General features: G+C 32.7%; 1 protein-coding gene across 7 annotated transcripts in view; it reads right to left on the bottom strand.

Annotated features, from left to right (window-relative positions):
* Positions 1–16,442, bottom strand: part of LOC144971245 (uncharacterized) — a 66,367-nt gene that overhangs the window by 23,899 nt on the left and 26,026 nt on the right. For 5 of the 7 annotated variants that reach the window (XM_078911802.1, XM_078911803.1, XM_078911806.1 and 2 more), the window contains 11 exons: positions 14,280–14,435; positions 13,796–13,926; positions 13,468–13,574; positions 12,788–13,038; positions 12,240–12,309; positions 11,288–11,433; positions 9,910–10,062; positions 8,501–8,638; positions 7,825–7,908; positions 6,561–6,668; positions 3,590–3,607 (listed from right to left, as the gene is read on the bottom strand). In XM_078911802.1, coding sequence (XP_078767928.1) covers positions 3,590–3,607; positions 6,561–6,668; positions 7,825–7,908; positions 8,501–8,638; positions 9,910–10,062; positions 11,288–11,433; positions 12,240–12,309; positions 12,788–13,038; positions 13,468–13,574; positions 13,796–13,926; positions 14,280–14,435 — 1,362 coding nt within the window. The remainder of the gene's footprint in view (positions 1–3,589; positions 3,608–6,560; positions 6,669–7,824; positions 7,909–8,500; positions 8,639–9,909; positions 10,063–11,287; positions 11,434–12,239; positions 12,310–12,787; positions 13,039–13,467; positions 13,575–13,795; positions 13,927–14,279; positions 14,436–16,442) is intronic. The other 2 variants (XM_078911804.1, XM_078911808.1) reach the window with 1 other exon arrangement.

Raw genomic sequence — 16,442 nt, 5'->3', positions numbered from 1 at the left:
TCCAGACATGCGTAAGGCACTTTACACCATTACCCCACTCGAATCAAGTGCGAGTGAGTACTTGGAAGTAGGCAGTGACGGACATTGTAAGAGTGTTGGTGAAAAAGCATGCATCACAGGTGACTGGTACAGTGTGAAATGGAAATATTATGGTTCCATATGGCCTTCTGGGGAAATAAATGAAACAGTGTGAAGCTTGTTGAGCATAATAAACTCGGGAAATGAGCTATATTATAAATGTTTATTTTTAAAAATTTAATCCTTTAAAGATTCTTTTAGACTTGGCCTGGTCAAAACAGGATTATGTTTCATAGCACAATAACCAAACCATAACCTTCAAAATTAATCTTCTGTAATACAAAATGTTATAAATACAAAGATATATGTAACTGCATGCTTAACATTATTGTGACATTCCTTTTTTCAATTCTATAAAATGTTAAACCCCAATGTTAAAATACATCAATGATTGCATTCAGACTTAAATAATAAAACTAAATATCCAATTGAAATATCATAATAGTGTAAATAAATATGAGCAAAACACAATATCAAGTCAATAAGCCTCTCTCACTTCGCCTCCGTCATCCGGAGTTTTAATCAAAGTATGGAGTTATCACTATGCCACGTTTCGGAATAAATGAAATAGTTTACGATGCCCATGTCTCAGCTTTGGAAATTAGGGATGATTATTTTTTCTTTACCATAATTTGAAATTATGCCGTTATTCTAATTCTAATTCTCCTTGGCATTTTTCACCAAGATTATCCACGACAAACCATTCCAAAATGAAGAATCTCATTCATGAAAGGAAGTGTAGATAAACCTCATTGACTTGAAAAATTAAAAGAAAATTGTCAAAACTTATGTCTTCAATTGAAACAAAATGATAAACACAACAAATAAATTGGGACATCTAATAAGATGCAATATTATTCTCTGATAACGAAATAATAATCTAAAGCTCAGAAGCAATTTCCCGTGATTTTTTTTTGTGAAACAGCAGTCAATATGTAGGTAAACATGCCTTTCTGGTGTGTTTGTAATGAGTTGATAAGATTTTTAAAAAGAAACAAATAAACATTACCCTGGCCATTTTTGAGGAAATTCTAAAGGAGATAAAAACAGAGGTCATTATTATAAGTGTCTTGATCTAAACTAACCACCCTTAAAACCATAGAGAGTACATTAAGTAATAATTTCTTTTTGGCAGTACCGTCCATGCAAAGAAAACGAAGAATATAAGGAACATCGGGTCAGTTGATAATTTTTGATTGCAGAGTTCAATTATATTTTTTACATCAAATATGACCATTTTCAGCAAGAGAGCAATGAAAAGCTATAGTCGAATCAATGCTATTGCTTTCTTGGAGAAAACAGTTAGGTCTGCAGTTGTAATCATGTAAATAGCGAGAGAAATAAGATTCGACAGAAACTCAGTCTTGCTGTTAAGGGTTAAAGAATGGTTTCCTTATGATAGTTACTTTCATGCAAAAGAGTTTTAGAACGTAACATTGTGTTGTTGTTTGTTTGTTTGTTTTTGTTGGGTTTTTTTTGTTGTTTTGTTTTTTTTTAATGTGTTTATTTGTTTATTTTGGTTTTGGTATTTTTTCTTTATTTGTTTGGGGTGTTGTTGTATTTTATTTGTTTTGTTTTTGTTTTTGTTTTGTTTTGTTTTTTGTTTCCAAGGAAAAATTAGGAATAAGACAACATGCATTGTTACGACCCAAAACCGATAAATCGACATAAAGCAATATATTGCCACGAGGCTACAACTAGGGAATCATTAAACAATCATGCAAAATCTTCATACAGTAAACCAAACCACCATTTGAAAAAAAAAAAAGAAAAAGAAAAACATTACGACATAAAAATTTAACTTTAGAAGACAAATTCATTTCTGAAAAAATAAAACATTTTGTTTGTCAAAAATTCTGTCAGTGACCTGAGAAGTACTAAAATTGGATTTGTTTTTACAGTGGTCCCAGTTTATAAGCACATTCCTCGGGAATCCAACAGAGCATGCTTATAGCCGGATCATGCTTCGATCTAAGCCAATTCAGATATATTACTTAGCTATAATGTTTTTCATTTTGGTTTCCAAATTTATACATAATGGTATGCACCAAGATTCAGGTTTGGAATTGCCTATTTAAAAGTCATGTTTTATTTCTTTATTCCTTTTAAAGCTAATTTTTTTAAAGGATAAATAAACTGTCTCTTTTCTTGCCACAATATTACTCCATAATTGTGGGACGAGAGGTAAATAAGCATGTGATTGTTGCTTGTTGACATTTGTCAAATTCACCTGCTTATGTCATCTTCTTTTTCTGTGAACTGGTTCAGACTCTGTTCTGACCATTTGGTTGAAGATAAAGTCTGATGGTTTTAATCGCTTGAGGTTGTTGCTGCAGAAATCGTTGGTGCAGAGTGCAGGTATTTAGACTTGTCAACAGACGTGTGAGTGAAATCAAGAAAGTCACAGACAAAGAGTACAAGTGTGATCTTTGTCTACATACCCCGCACTGTAAGCACACTAAGCACCTCTGTAAACAAACTGTGGTCATCAAAATGAGTGTCTTGATAGATTGATTATGGTGACAGTCCGGTGACAGTCTGAACTCTTACCCCACTTCCAGCACCATGTCAACGACACCAAAAGTGGAATATGTGCCCATCCCGAATTCCGCCCTCTCCCATACCATCTCAATGAGCTACCAAACCTGCCTAATGTTATCACTTAAGATTGTATGGCGAACATGCAATGTCCGTTTCATTACTGAGGTGTCAATTGTTTTGTGCAAGGGAAGTAATGATAGAATAGTGAGGTATGAATCATACATTACTCACAGAGCAAATTGGTGGTTCGTATTACCCCATTTTGTCAATCTTTAGTGATTTATTTATAGTCTTCTGTTTTTGTAATTTTTAAGTAATGGTCAATAAACTGAGTGCGTTTATAAGCGGAGACCTTTTTAGTGAGTGTGCTTTTATAAAGGGCTAAATTTATATACTAAAAATTATGTCTCACACCTAGAGCGTGCCTATAGCCGCATCTTGCTTGTAGCTGGAGTGCTTATAAATGGAGACCCTGTATTACACTGTATGATTTCATTGGAAGCAAAGGAAATATCAAGGCAGTTTTAGCTTTACAGATTAAGAGTAAAAAAAAAAGTTATTTTAAAAAAGTGCAACAATGGGTAAAATGTCAAATATCTTATAAGTTCTAGAAAGATTAATATGAAAAATACCTATATAAAAATATTTCGTGTTTATGAATAGCGAAGTAAAACAAAATGAAATCTTTTTATATTCAACTACAATGTGCAGTCAGAAAGTATATATTAAGTTTATAAAATTGATGATGACAATTATGATTATGATATATTAACCATATCCAAATCATTAGTCGGTTTAAGAAAGCGTGGTTTATGATTGTAACATACATGATATGTGTTTGAAATATTTCAGAAGTATAGTCTACCATTCTCATACCAATTGTACTGTGTCTCTTAGACAGTAGAAATACACAATACACGTTGAGAATGACAGAACATCAAAATTTCGGGGGGAAAAATTAAAGACTTACACAGAACACTCTCCAATCCTTGATGCAAACACAAAGGAGTAAAATCATTTTGGGGGGATATTGTTGTCTTACATATCATAAAAAAATATCAAATAAATAAATAAATAAAGTGAAATAAAAATGTAAGATTATAGAGTGTATAGTGCAAAAGACAATAACAAAGAGCAATCCCAAATATAAAAAAAAAGCTTGATATAATCAGAACTGAAATAAAATACAGTCCACTCCGGATTTTTGCTGATCCCAAGGTGTTGCGATTAATCGAAGTTGCAATTAATCGAAGTTGAGTTTCCTGACGTGATTGCAACATTTTACACACATATATATGCTAAACTCAAACAAGTTGTTGTAAACATTGTTCTTAGTCCACCACAGACATAGCAATTTTATTGAAACAAAAACCATATGGCATCCCTGTGTAGATTTTGACAAGCAAAAGAGGCTTTGGTGCAAGTCCACATCTTATTCTAATTAGTTTAACTTTCACACTTTTGTTCTTAACATTTGTAAGAGTCAAAGAGATTAGCCGTGATGAGAGATAATAAGCTCTTGCCAAACTCGTTTGTCACAATGCACAGTTGTCAATCCCAAAACAAAGGATATCGCACAGTCTCTCTTTACAACTGTCATTGTCTACCTTTTGTAAAAACTATGCCCAGCCCCTTCACCTCCTATTTAATAGTCGCAGATGACATCTCAAACCCATACTGCAAAGCCCCGCCCTCTTTTATCTCTAATAAAATGATGACACACTATGGAAGCAATAAATCCCGCTCACTCTCGATTTTTCAAACTGTCACGCTTTCTTCTATGATGAAATTTAATCATGATATTTTGTTTGATTAATTTCTTGAATTTACCACTTTTTTAGGGCGAAAATTTGTTGCGATTAACCGAAGTTTGTTGAAATTAACCAGTGACTTTTATATAGGATTAATTTCGTTACTTGGGAAATGTTGTGATTAACCAAAAGTTGTGATTAACCGAATTGCAATTATCCAGAGTGGACTGTTATAAAAATAAAAGGAGAAAACGAAACGAAAATATGTAATCATCACAAATAAAATTGATTTAGGCTACGTTTAGATAGGAGATAATAATAAATAGAAAGGAGACAAACTTATTGAGCTAATTATGACGTAAAGATCATTCATAAATATTATTAATCGAGGATTGTGTTATACTAAGCATATGGTAAGCATATTAATGTCATAAAAGAAAATTCATTGCATGAGAAGAGAAATAACAAAGGGACATTACTCATTAAACATTGGGAGGTTCAAGCAATGAAATAATAGATACATAATATATTGCTGTAATTTGTTTCAATCTATCTCCAATACAGATTTTGGCAACAGCCAGATGACAAAATTTACAATAATTTATAAATATGTACAGCAAAAGAGGGGCAGTCTTAGGCATGCCAGGATAGAATTCTACAAATATAAAGGATATGATTGAATTTTCGTATCAGGCCTTTAGCTATAATATCACATCAATTCTACTTCTTAATCTAAAAACATATCCTTTAAAGGTTTTGTTACTGAAGACGGTTATAACGTTTTATTAAGGAAGGCGTTGTCCCCAAAACATTCATCATTTGTTCATAGCTTTTATTTGTGTCCTCTCAAAATATTCTTATTCAACAAGTTCAGGTATAATGTCAGATCTTCAGGTACCTAGAAAAATGTTTATTCATTAATATACGGGCAAACTGCTCATTGGTCCATCAAAACCAGTGGAATTTCATATTTCATTCTATATCAAACTTACTAAGCCTAACCTTTGGATGACTTTAATGGTGTAATAAATTCGTTCAAATTTTATTCGCTGTATAAGTATCTACGAAAATTATACTCATTATTTTGATGAATTTAACTCCTCTCTCTCTCTCTCTCTCTCTCTCTCTCTCTCTCTCTCTCTCTCTCTCTCTCTCTCTCTCTCTCTCCTCTCCCTCCTCCCTCCTCCCTCTCCTCTCTCTCTCTCTCTCTCTCTCTCTCTCTCTCTCTCTCTCTCTCTCTCTCTCTCTCTCTCTCTCTCTCTCTCTCTCTCTCTCTCTCCCTTTTTTGTAGTTGCTGCTCTATACATATTTAAGATTTTTGCCCTCTGTTATAAAAAGCACGACCATGGGAGACGACCATATTGTTATGTGAGAGAACTAAGATAATCTTGAATGTTAGTTCTACTTTCAGTGGTAATAAATTGACCAGTACAAAACTTGTCAGCTTACATGCCAAGTCGACAAACTTATTCTCATCCTCTTCCTTTTCTCCTCCTCCTCTTCCTCCTCCTCCTCATCATCACTACAAAATTTCTCCATCAGTTAAAAACTAATAACTATTTGTGGTAACGACATATATGATTTTATATCCCTAAAATTTGATCAAATCATTCTCTGGCTCTATATGAACACGACAGAATTTAAAGTTACATTATAATCGACTGTTTGTGTCCTTTAAATCTACATAGACAATTTGTAAATTTTAAAATTATTAAAAGAAAATTTTAAAATGGAGAGAAGGAACAAAATTAGTTTTTACGAAGCTTAAATGCCATGCCTAGAAAGCTTAAGTTATTGACTTTAACAAAAAAGCTAATAAGAGAAACATAACAGATGTGACTAGTATAAATTCAATATTCTCAATTTCTTAGAAAAATCGACTGGTATAGTTATAAGCTTAGTCGTGGTGGTTATGCCTGGCTTGGTGTGCATAAACAGTTTTAAAATAATTCAATAGAAATCAATTTTTCTATGAGAACGATACAACATTTTGAGAATACTGATTTTAAGAATCATCATTTATTACCTGAATATAGAATTATACAACAAGCAATAAAATGCTAATATTCTCTAATCACTGGGAATGCACCTAAAGGAAAATTTTAACACTCAGTTTTATATTAGTTATGGTAACCAACAACGGAACTTTTTTGTTTAATTTTATTTTGAAAAATAACCAGAACTTCTCACCTTTTTCTCTGCTAACTCTGCTCTAGCTGTTAGTGCTTTGTTTGTGGTTTCAAAACTTGATTCCTTTTGAGATAATGTTGCTTCAATTTGTCGCATGGCACTCATTTTCTATTAAGAAATAGGATAGAAAGCAACATGTGCACTAAATATTTAGAACAAAACTAAAAAAAAACAAAAACAATTAAAATTGCAAAATATACAAATTTGCAGAAATCAAATAAGGGTCATTGATCGTCACAATGAATAACATTTTATTTTAATGATCACTAATGATGATGATGATGATCATGATGATGATGATGATGATGATGATGATGATGATGATGATGATGATGATGATGATGATAATGATAATTAATAATAATAATAATAATAATAATAATAATAATAATAATAATAATAATAATAATAATAATAATAACAATAGAAGAAGAAGAAGAAGAAGAAGAAGAAGAAGAAGAAGAAGAAGAAGAAGAAGAAGAAGAAGAAGAAGAAGAAGAAGAAGAAGAAGAAGAAGAAGAAGAAGAAGAAGAAGAAGAAGAAGGAAGAGGAAGAAGAAGAAGAAGAAGAAGAAGAAGAAGAAGAAGAAGAAGAAGAAGAAGAAGAAGAAGAAGAAGTAAAAGAATACATAGCATTTATATAAAGCATAACCTTGCTCTGATAGGAAATCACTGAACGGCATTATTTGTTTATGATACATAAGTTGCCTTGAAGGTGATGACTCAGAAATATGTGGATAAGAAAACGTTTTCTTTCTTTTCCATAGGTATTAATATTTACTTGAGTGACATCATCTTACAATTGAAAGACCAACTGACCGATTATATAGACGAAGATAATCATTTTTTGATCGGAAACTTGGAGCAGAATAAAAGCTTCCCCACAAAGTTAGACTACCGATAATTTTGGGCATCAAGTAGACAGATAAAATCAGGAATAAAGATCTGTGGAAAGCTACCAGTCAGCAACGTATAAGCATATAAATCAAAAGGAGGAAGTGCCGATGGATAGGCGATACACTTAGAAAGCTTGCCTCCAGCATCACAAAACAGGCTCTCTTGTGGAATCCCCAAGGAAGAAGAAGACCAGGGAGACTAAGAAATAATTGGCATGGAATAACATTTGAGGAAACTAAGAGGGCTGGATACATACGGAGGCAACTAGAAGCAAAGGCCCAGAAAAGACTTGCGTGGCGAATCATTATTGATGACCTATGCTCTGACTAGGTTTATGGGCTAAAGTTCAGTAAGAAAGTCAAACTTACCATTGAGAGTTCCTGGTCCTGGTTTCTATTGGAAGCCTCTAACTCTGCATTCTTTTCCATTAGATTTCGAACTTGACCCCATACCTACATAATAACGAGTTCAAAAGACAGGTTGTAAACATCACAGATTATTAGACAGAAATTAGGTGAAAATGTAAAAATTAAAATTTAAATAGCTATGTCATAGTCCTCATCTCACTCAATATAATTCATTGTGTTACAATCACAACCCCAGCATGTCATATTCTATGTAGAGTATATTTGCCGTAAAACTTCCTGAAGAAGAATTCTGCCTACACTTCAGCATGGTCAGATAATGAATCATCCCTTAGTCAAATTAGGAATATATTTAAGGTGATTTCCCAAAAGATTTTTTTAATGTTCCTATTGAAGCTCGAAGAAATAGATTACAATAGGAAATGACATGGAAGCTTCAATTTATTAATCTTGACTTCATTGATATTGCAGCTTCCTTTTTCATTTCCTATTGTTATCTACAATAAGATAAAAGAATTTGTAATTTTTGTTGCTTCACTTTCACAATATTTCAAATATGGAAACCTTTTGACAATAGACCAGTAAAACGTCGAGCAATTTTAGATCTTCTGTGAAGGGGATGCAATGACTACACAATTTGCATAACTAATTTTTCCTGAAACTATACATCTTAATTTACCTTTGTCATTTCGCTATCAATAACAGAATTCCTGTTCTCAAGGTCTTGTCTTTGTTTTGTTTCTGTTTGTAGAAGTAGCTCCAAACGCTCTTTGTTGCCTTTCAAACGTGAAACTTCAAGACGCAATTGAGAAACTTCCTAAAAACAGATTGAAAAAAAAAAGATGAGGGAACTGGAAAAAGAAAGAAAAAAAACAAAATCATCGAAAACATGTTTGCAGAAATATATAAACCTGGTAAACATCTATCTGGATTTGATTTTTATTTTCAACCGTTACCACACATTTTCTCAAAAATGATTTATTGCCATCGTCACGTTGATTCAAACAAAAGACATCTCGCAATCTAAGTAAATCCAGAGTCTAAATCGTGGTAAACAACGTTGCTAGAGTTTTTTTTTTCAACTGGAACAAGTCTAAAAAGGCTTTTTTAGTTGTTGTTTTGGCTCTCCTGTACATTATGTGAAAGTGTTGTGACATTATCTAACAATAAAACAGACACACACATTGTCTTGATTGCTCAATACAGGGTTACATGCAAGTTAGAACAATGACCGAAATTTCATTATAACACAATAATATTGGTGACTCATTCCACCCTAATTCAAAACAGGGGCAAGGGGTCACAATGCACTAATATGAAATCAAAGTTCAAGTTATTCCTATATTTTAGAAGAGATTTTACTGTTGAACAACTCTTATAAATTTGACTAAAGCTCTCTGTGTTGCTGGTATATATTATGTAGTAGAGTCAAAGAAAAAATATAAAACAAAAACAATATGTAAATCCCCCATATGAAATCAAATAATTTTTTTTTTTTTTTTAAACAAACTAAAAGAAAACAAACAAAAAAATAAGGACATGAAGAGGTGACAGTGAGAAATTGGTGGAGCCATGCTGCGTCTTTAGCTTATTTCAGATCCAACCACTCCTGATGTCCAAAAGAAGAAAAATGAATGACTGAACTGAATACTGAATCATAAGCATGCTCTGTATAATTTTGGATTATTTTGTCATTAAAAGGGGGTTCCAGTAACATGAATGCCAGAGCACTCGATTCACAGACAAGGAAAATGGTTTCCCAGTTGCGTCAAAGTTTTGTCTGATTATCCTGCCCATCGAGCAGTAACTGAGTAGTTGGTTCCTTGAGATCTGGTGGAAAGCACTTTGTGATAGACTGGTGCCCTATGCAAAAAGTCCAAATAATACTACAGAAACAGGGATAAGCTCCGACTCCAAGAACAAAAGACTCAAAGGGATTACTTTTTGAAACCAAAAAACTTAATCTATTAGCTCTTTTGATTAAAACTTATCTGAATCTGGTTAAAAACCTGGCATCCCAATAACTTTGTTGGCTACGCAAATCAAAGATATTTATGAAACCAATGACGAAACAAATTATGTTTTTACTTGATCAAGCTCCCGCTTATTGGCCCTTAGATCCCTGGCCTCAGTGCCAGACATCTCCATTCTCTGGCTCAGCGTGTCCAGTTCTTGTCGATGTTTCTGTTTCATATCCTTGATCTCTTGCTCCAGTCTGGATATTGTTGATTCATACTTGGCCTTTAAAACAGATTGTTTTGCAGTAAATAATAGACAGCTAGAAGTTGGTAAAAGGCTACAGGTGTCTAAAATGAGCCAATCAAAATGAAGAGAAAATTAAAGTCGGTAAATGTGACTCATGTGAATGGGGACAACACAATACAAACAACGTTTAGGTCCAAGGTGAGAAACAATCAAGAGACAAAGAATATGATGACAAAAATAATCAAATTTTGTGAAATCCACATTATATTTTTCTCTCCATCTTAGAAGTTAGCATTTCTGTAATAAATAAACTGATAGTATTATATTCGTCTTATAATCTAAAAACCAAGAAAGGCATACCGGTTAGAGATAGATATTCCATAAATAAAAATCTTCACACGTTGTTACTTTGGAAAAAAATAAATATACTAGAGTAGATTTTAATGAGCAAACAAATTTAACGTCAATTTTTTTAAAGATGACATAATCATGTCATTATGCAAATGTTCACATTAAAATATAAATTTGAAACTCTTTCATTGCCTAACTGTAGGTGTAATGGCGCCTTATGATCCACCAAGGGACCAAGAGGGTAAGTAAGTAAGTAAGGTGTAATGGCCAAGTTCAAATGAAGAGAAAATATCATGCATTGATCACTATCAAGACTAAGTGGTTAGTTCTGAAGGAAGGAAATTTGCTTTTCAATTTGAGATTTAGTAAGAATTGCTGACAGAATTTAGGTGATTGGACAACCATCTTGGCCACTATCATGGATATCCCTAGATGAAATCTATACAGCGAAATATAATAATTATTCTTCGGGAAATAGATTTGCAAAAAGGATTTTATTTCAACATCAGTGTAAAGGGTAACATTACATATGGGTATATCATTTGTGATAAATCTTCTCCCATAGGATAACAAACAGGAATAAAATAAAAATATGTACTTTAGATAGAATTCGTGTATCTATTTCTTTTCCTCCATCTACAATAGTTTTTAAATCTACCCAATAAAAATGTCTCTGATTTATGTATCAATATTGTATACATACATTAACCCTCTAAAGATATACAGACATTACTTTTATATACAACCATCAATAACTTCAGATTATTTCAAAAAGTGTTATGTTAAATTTGTGAAGTAAAATGATATCAAACAGACACTTTAAAAAGGATTTTATTCGTTGCCCTCCATGCATATCAACAGGTGGTTTAACATGACACCATAAATTATGTTTGACCAAACAGATTCTTACCGCCAGTCCTAAATTATCAGCTTCAATCTTAAAAGACTTTGTCTGATGTTGCTGCATCTCCTCCCTCAGCTGCCGAATGTGTTGGTTAGCAGTGTCAAGGTCATGCTCCAGCTGATCTGTATATCGACTGCTTTGCTGGTACCGATCTAAGATAAGAAATAAAAAATATTTTACAGAAAATTGTAAAAACAAATGTCCTTGCAAAAGTGGGAATCTCTGAAAAGTAATATTTTAAAGTTAAAAAGAAAAAACTCAATAGGTGGTGAACAGGAAAATATCTCGGGCATTTGTTATGCATTTATACAATATCAAAAACCAGACATAGCTCTTTTCATGAAATTATAGTGAAACATCAAGATTAATACGGATTCCCGCACAAATCTTTTTGTTCAAATCCCTAGAGTTATTGGAGATATTCGGGAGTCTACACCTGCACTAAAATACTTCAGATGAGATAACTGTATTCTCCAAAGTATATTTGCTGGGAAGTAACTCAAGTGTCATGATCAATAGAGAAATACTTACCCCTGGGTAAGAACCCCCCCCCCCCCCCCCCGCCCCACCATCCCACTCTTCTTCCTCTCTCCTTCACCCCTCTCGTGTCCCAATAAATACCAAACCTCTCCAAGTTCATAGAGAATACAATAAATAAATTGTTTTGTGAATAAAAAATAATTTAGCTATTGAGTTACAGATTTGATGTACCGCTTGTCCCATTTCAAATTCTTCTCAAATTTATCATGAATTCAATTTTATTACAACCGGCATACTAAACGCCAAATGGGTTAAAATTGATGTTATGGGCAGAATGTTAAGTGCCTGGTATTTTGTTCTATTTCAAAGCTGTTATAATTAATTTTTGTTCATTGTTCATTTTAAAGTCCTCAGCTTCGAGCAGCTTAGTATGAATTTATCTCATTAGGAGGAATTTGGCCAAATCTTTTAGTCTCACCTGTATTCTTTAGTTTTTCCCTCTGCAGTTGTTCTTCTACTCCTTCTCTCTTGCTAATACTGTCAGAGAGCTAAAAATATATAAAAATAAAATTAAAAGCCAAGCACAAAGCTCGAAAATTATAAAGTTACTCAAAATTACTGTGATTAAAAGAAGAAATGACTTCAAATAATATAATTATTCTTTACCAAGACAAAACATGGATAAAATTGACATATCAAGGTTTTTCCTTTATAAAAAAAAATGTTACATTAGTGTGAATTGAAATTAATAGTTCTAGCGGAAAGGGATGTCATGGCCACCCAAGACATGATCTTTTAGTTTAACATTAAATATGTCCTCATTTCAGAATTACACAAATATGGAGTCAAAGTACTTCATAGTTAAAAGTAATGTGTACCTCAGTTAAAAGGCATATATGGCTTTTAATATGAGAATAAAACTATTTTCTGAATACGTAATTTTAATGTACAAACATTAAATCAGGAATTTAAACTTAAATATTTTTTTTTAAACATGTCTTTGTACGGAAAAGCACCAGGCCCTACTTTCATTGCCATCTCTCTGTTGTCCAACTCAAGCTGACGAGACAATTTCTCCATGGTTTTAATCCTGTCCACATGTTCCTGGCGTTCTTCTTCCCCATAGAAGGATGGGTCAGGTGGTCTGGGCGTCACCCTCTGCTGGTATTCGTCATTCAAATTGTCCAATTCTCGCTGGACCTCGTCTCTCTCCTGGACTACAGACTCCAACCTGGCCTGTTTTTCTTCTAATTTGAATTTCGTCTGGGAGAGGGACTCTGCAGAAAAGAAATATTGAACAAATTATTTTCACAAAAGTCTGTTTGATGAAACCATGATATAATGACATGAAATGACATATGCGAGAACAAGATATAAATGTTGTTGCCAAGGTTAGGGATTTATATAAAATGAAAAGAACAAAATGACATCTTAACTGGTGAACAAAGATAATGAAAACAAAAATTATCTTATTATTTGCTTGACTAATGGGATAATAAATAAAAATAAGCAATAAAAATATGCCATCACAATGAAGTATTTCACAAAGGCACAACAAAGTATTTTATGAAAAGCAAAAGGGGAAGAGGTAGAAAAGGTTTATTTCAAAAATAATAATTTGAAAAAAAATATGACTTTTTGACAGTTTCACTTTGAAAAAATACCCAACTAATTCTCCCTTTCTGCTAGGTTTAATCTATACTGACCCTGAGTGTTGATCAGTTGCTGCCTAATTCCTCTCAAATCGTTTTCGCTTTCTTCCAATTGGGCCGTCGTTTGCTCTAGAGATCTCTTCAATAAGCTGACTTCTTGTCTGTATAATCGAAAAAGAAAAGAAAATTGTTGTGAAATTGTGAGGAACTAATTGACCAAAAGAAAAGTTTCCATTTTCATTTAATGCATGTCTGAGATAAAAGGCTGATTAGTTAACGCATATTATATTATTTCATTGTGTCACTACAATTATGTAAGTCATCCCCTGTCACAGCAATGAGAAGAAAAAATGAACCAGACAAAGAGATAAATATCACTGACCTTGAGCTGTCGACATCTGATCCTTTCTCTCTTAATTCCTCCTCCGTGCGACAAAGTTGTGACTTTACATTGTTAAGCTCATTTAGAGTGTCTTGCAATTGTTGTGAACTAATGCCAGAGTCTTGAGTCATCTATAAAGATTTGAAATAAACATATTAATTTATATTATCATATTATCTTATTCGTAACAGTACAGCCCAAAGATATAAGTGATGTGGTTACACAACTGTATGTGCTATGAGGTAGATTTGGAAGATAAACTTGTAAAATCAGCACAGACCAACAAAAAATTATTTTTATATCATAAATTAGATACAAGACCACAGTAATATTGGTAAACTTTTTTTTTAATGATGACCATTGCTCGTTATAATATTATCTAACTGAAATATAATGGATTTATTATGTCGGAAATATCAGTCCCCTTGAGCCATTTATAAATCACAACTAGTCGTTTCTCATGTGTTGAAAATAGTGCATTTACCTCTTCATCTCTCCATGGTGGTTTTGAATGAACGGATGTTATGGAGGCTGATGTCATCAATGACTGATGGGTAGCTGTCTGACTTTGCTGAATGTTGCTGTTTTGAATCTCTAGACGTTTATTCTCCATCTTCAAGCTTTCAGTTTCAGCAACAGCCTAAATTTTTTTTTAAAAGAAGTGAAACATAGATGAACACTGAATAAACACATAATGTTTTTATCCAACAGTATTGAAATTTATTTCAATGTAAAAAAAAAATTAAAAGACAAGAAAAAAAAAGAAAAAAATCAGAGCTTGCATGCAATAGTTATAAGAAAAATTCAAAATCAAATTTTAAAGACTCCTTTGGAAATCAACATAAATTAATATATTAAAAACGGTTTTACCAAAGCAGGCATTTTTCTCTCATTAAAAGTTTCATAATTAATCATTAAACATGATAAAATGAATAATTTTACTCACTTATTTCATTCCATCATTATTCTTTTATTCTTTCATTTGTTTATTTATCTATTTATTGTCGATAGAAAATTATAAATCGATTGTTTCTCATACAGGCTGGTTTATATATAATTACATGATCAAAATAAGGGATAAAGTTGTTGTAGAGATACCAATTTACCAGAAAGATTGATCATTATGTTATATTGATAATTTCTCAATTGAGGCATTTATTTATTATGTATATACTTCTATTTTATAAATACTTTTAGAGGTTGAGGTTTATAATCTTTATCAATGACCTCCCTGATGTCTTATTATCTACGTGTAAATTATTTGCAGGCAATACAAAGATTTACAACACTGCGAATAGCAGTTATACATTACAAGACAATCTTCTGTCTTTATTTGCTTGGTCAAAGGATTGGGATTTGAATTTTGATATATCTAAATGTCACGTTTTACATAATGGTGAATATAATCCTAAAAATATCTATTTCACTGATGAAGAACATAATAATTCTTTGATTAAAGTGTTTTTTGAAGTGCTTTCAGAGAAGGATGTTGGCGTTACATTTGATCCCACTCTCAAATTTGATCTATGTGTTAATGTCATAATAAAAAAAAGCAAATAAGTTGGTTGGAATTATAAAACGAAGTTTCTCTCATTTCGATTGTACTATGTTTTTAACATTATTAAAGACTTTAGTGAGACCCACTTTGGAGTATGCCAATTGCATATGGAGCCCGATGTATAAAACACAGTCCATGGCCGTGGAGAATGTCCAACGAAGGGCCACTAAGTCTGTCGCTGAATTGTATTATCTGTCTTATTAGGAAATATTGGAACGCCTTTCACTTCCTTCTATAAAGTACAGAAGACTTAGAGGTGATCTAATTCAAATTTACAAGATTGTACATAAGGTTGACAACTTGGATTCCAGGGAGTTCTTCAAATATGCAGTTTTGATGTCAACAGAGCTGGTGTCTTCAAAATCTTCAGAGACTGGTGTTGACCTCAATACGTGCCCAGTCTTTAGTTTTCAGAACGTAGATATTTGGACTCTCTCCATGCCTCTTCTAGAACTGCGAGAAATCTCAATGTACTTAAGAACTGTGTTGATAAGGAATAAGATCATCTTAAGTTTGAATTCGATGTTTGTTTTATAATTGATATCCTGTACTTTATGTCTTACTAATGCATATATCAGTTTTTATCACTGTGATAGGGCACCAAAGGCATCCTATTGCCCTAATCTAGCTCTTATTAGGTATGTTTAATGTAGGAGCGCATTTCTTTTTCGAGAGTTTTATTTCCATTTTGATTATGATCTGGCTATTGTTTTAAAATTTATTCTTAAAAGATTATTTGTATAGATAATATCTACTTTTGAATAGGTACTTTGTGACTCCTTTGTTTATTTCTTGTTTTTTTTTTTTGTTTGTTTGTTTTTTTTTTATTGTGACATATTGGACAGTGGTCCATCAGTTATAAACTGTATGCCTTTGAAACAATTGAAGCATCACCATGTGGGTCCAAATCGCATGGTAGAACACTGCATCACAAGTAAATGAAAAAGTATTAATCTCTGGTGTAATGGAGATGTTTTATTCTGTCTGACTTATTGTTCACCCAGTAGTAATTGGGTAGCTGGGTATGGTAGATTTGGCAGAGAATACTTTGTGATTGACAAGTGCCTAAATCTCAGGATGGCAAGCAAT

Source organism: Berghia stephanieae, chromosome 4, assembly GCF_034508935.2.
Source record: "Berghia stephanieae isolate SIO BIC M18660-M18661 chromosome 4, UCSD_Bste_1.3, whole genome shotgun sequence".
In the NCBI taxonomy this organism is placed as follows: Eukaryota; Metazoa; Mollusca; class Gastropoda; order Nudibranchia; family Aeolidiidae; genus Berghia; species Berghia stephanieae.
The sequence above is the reverse complement of the archived record's forward strand: the minus strand, read 5'-3'. Positions and strand labels throughout refer to the sequence as shown.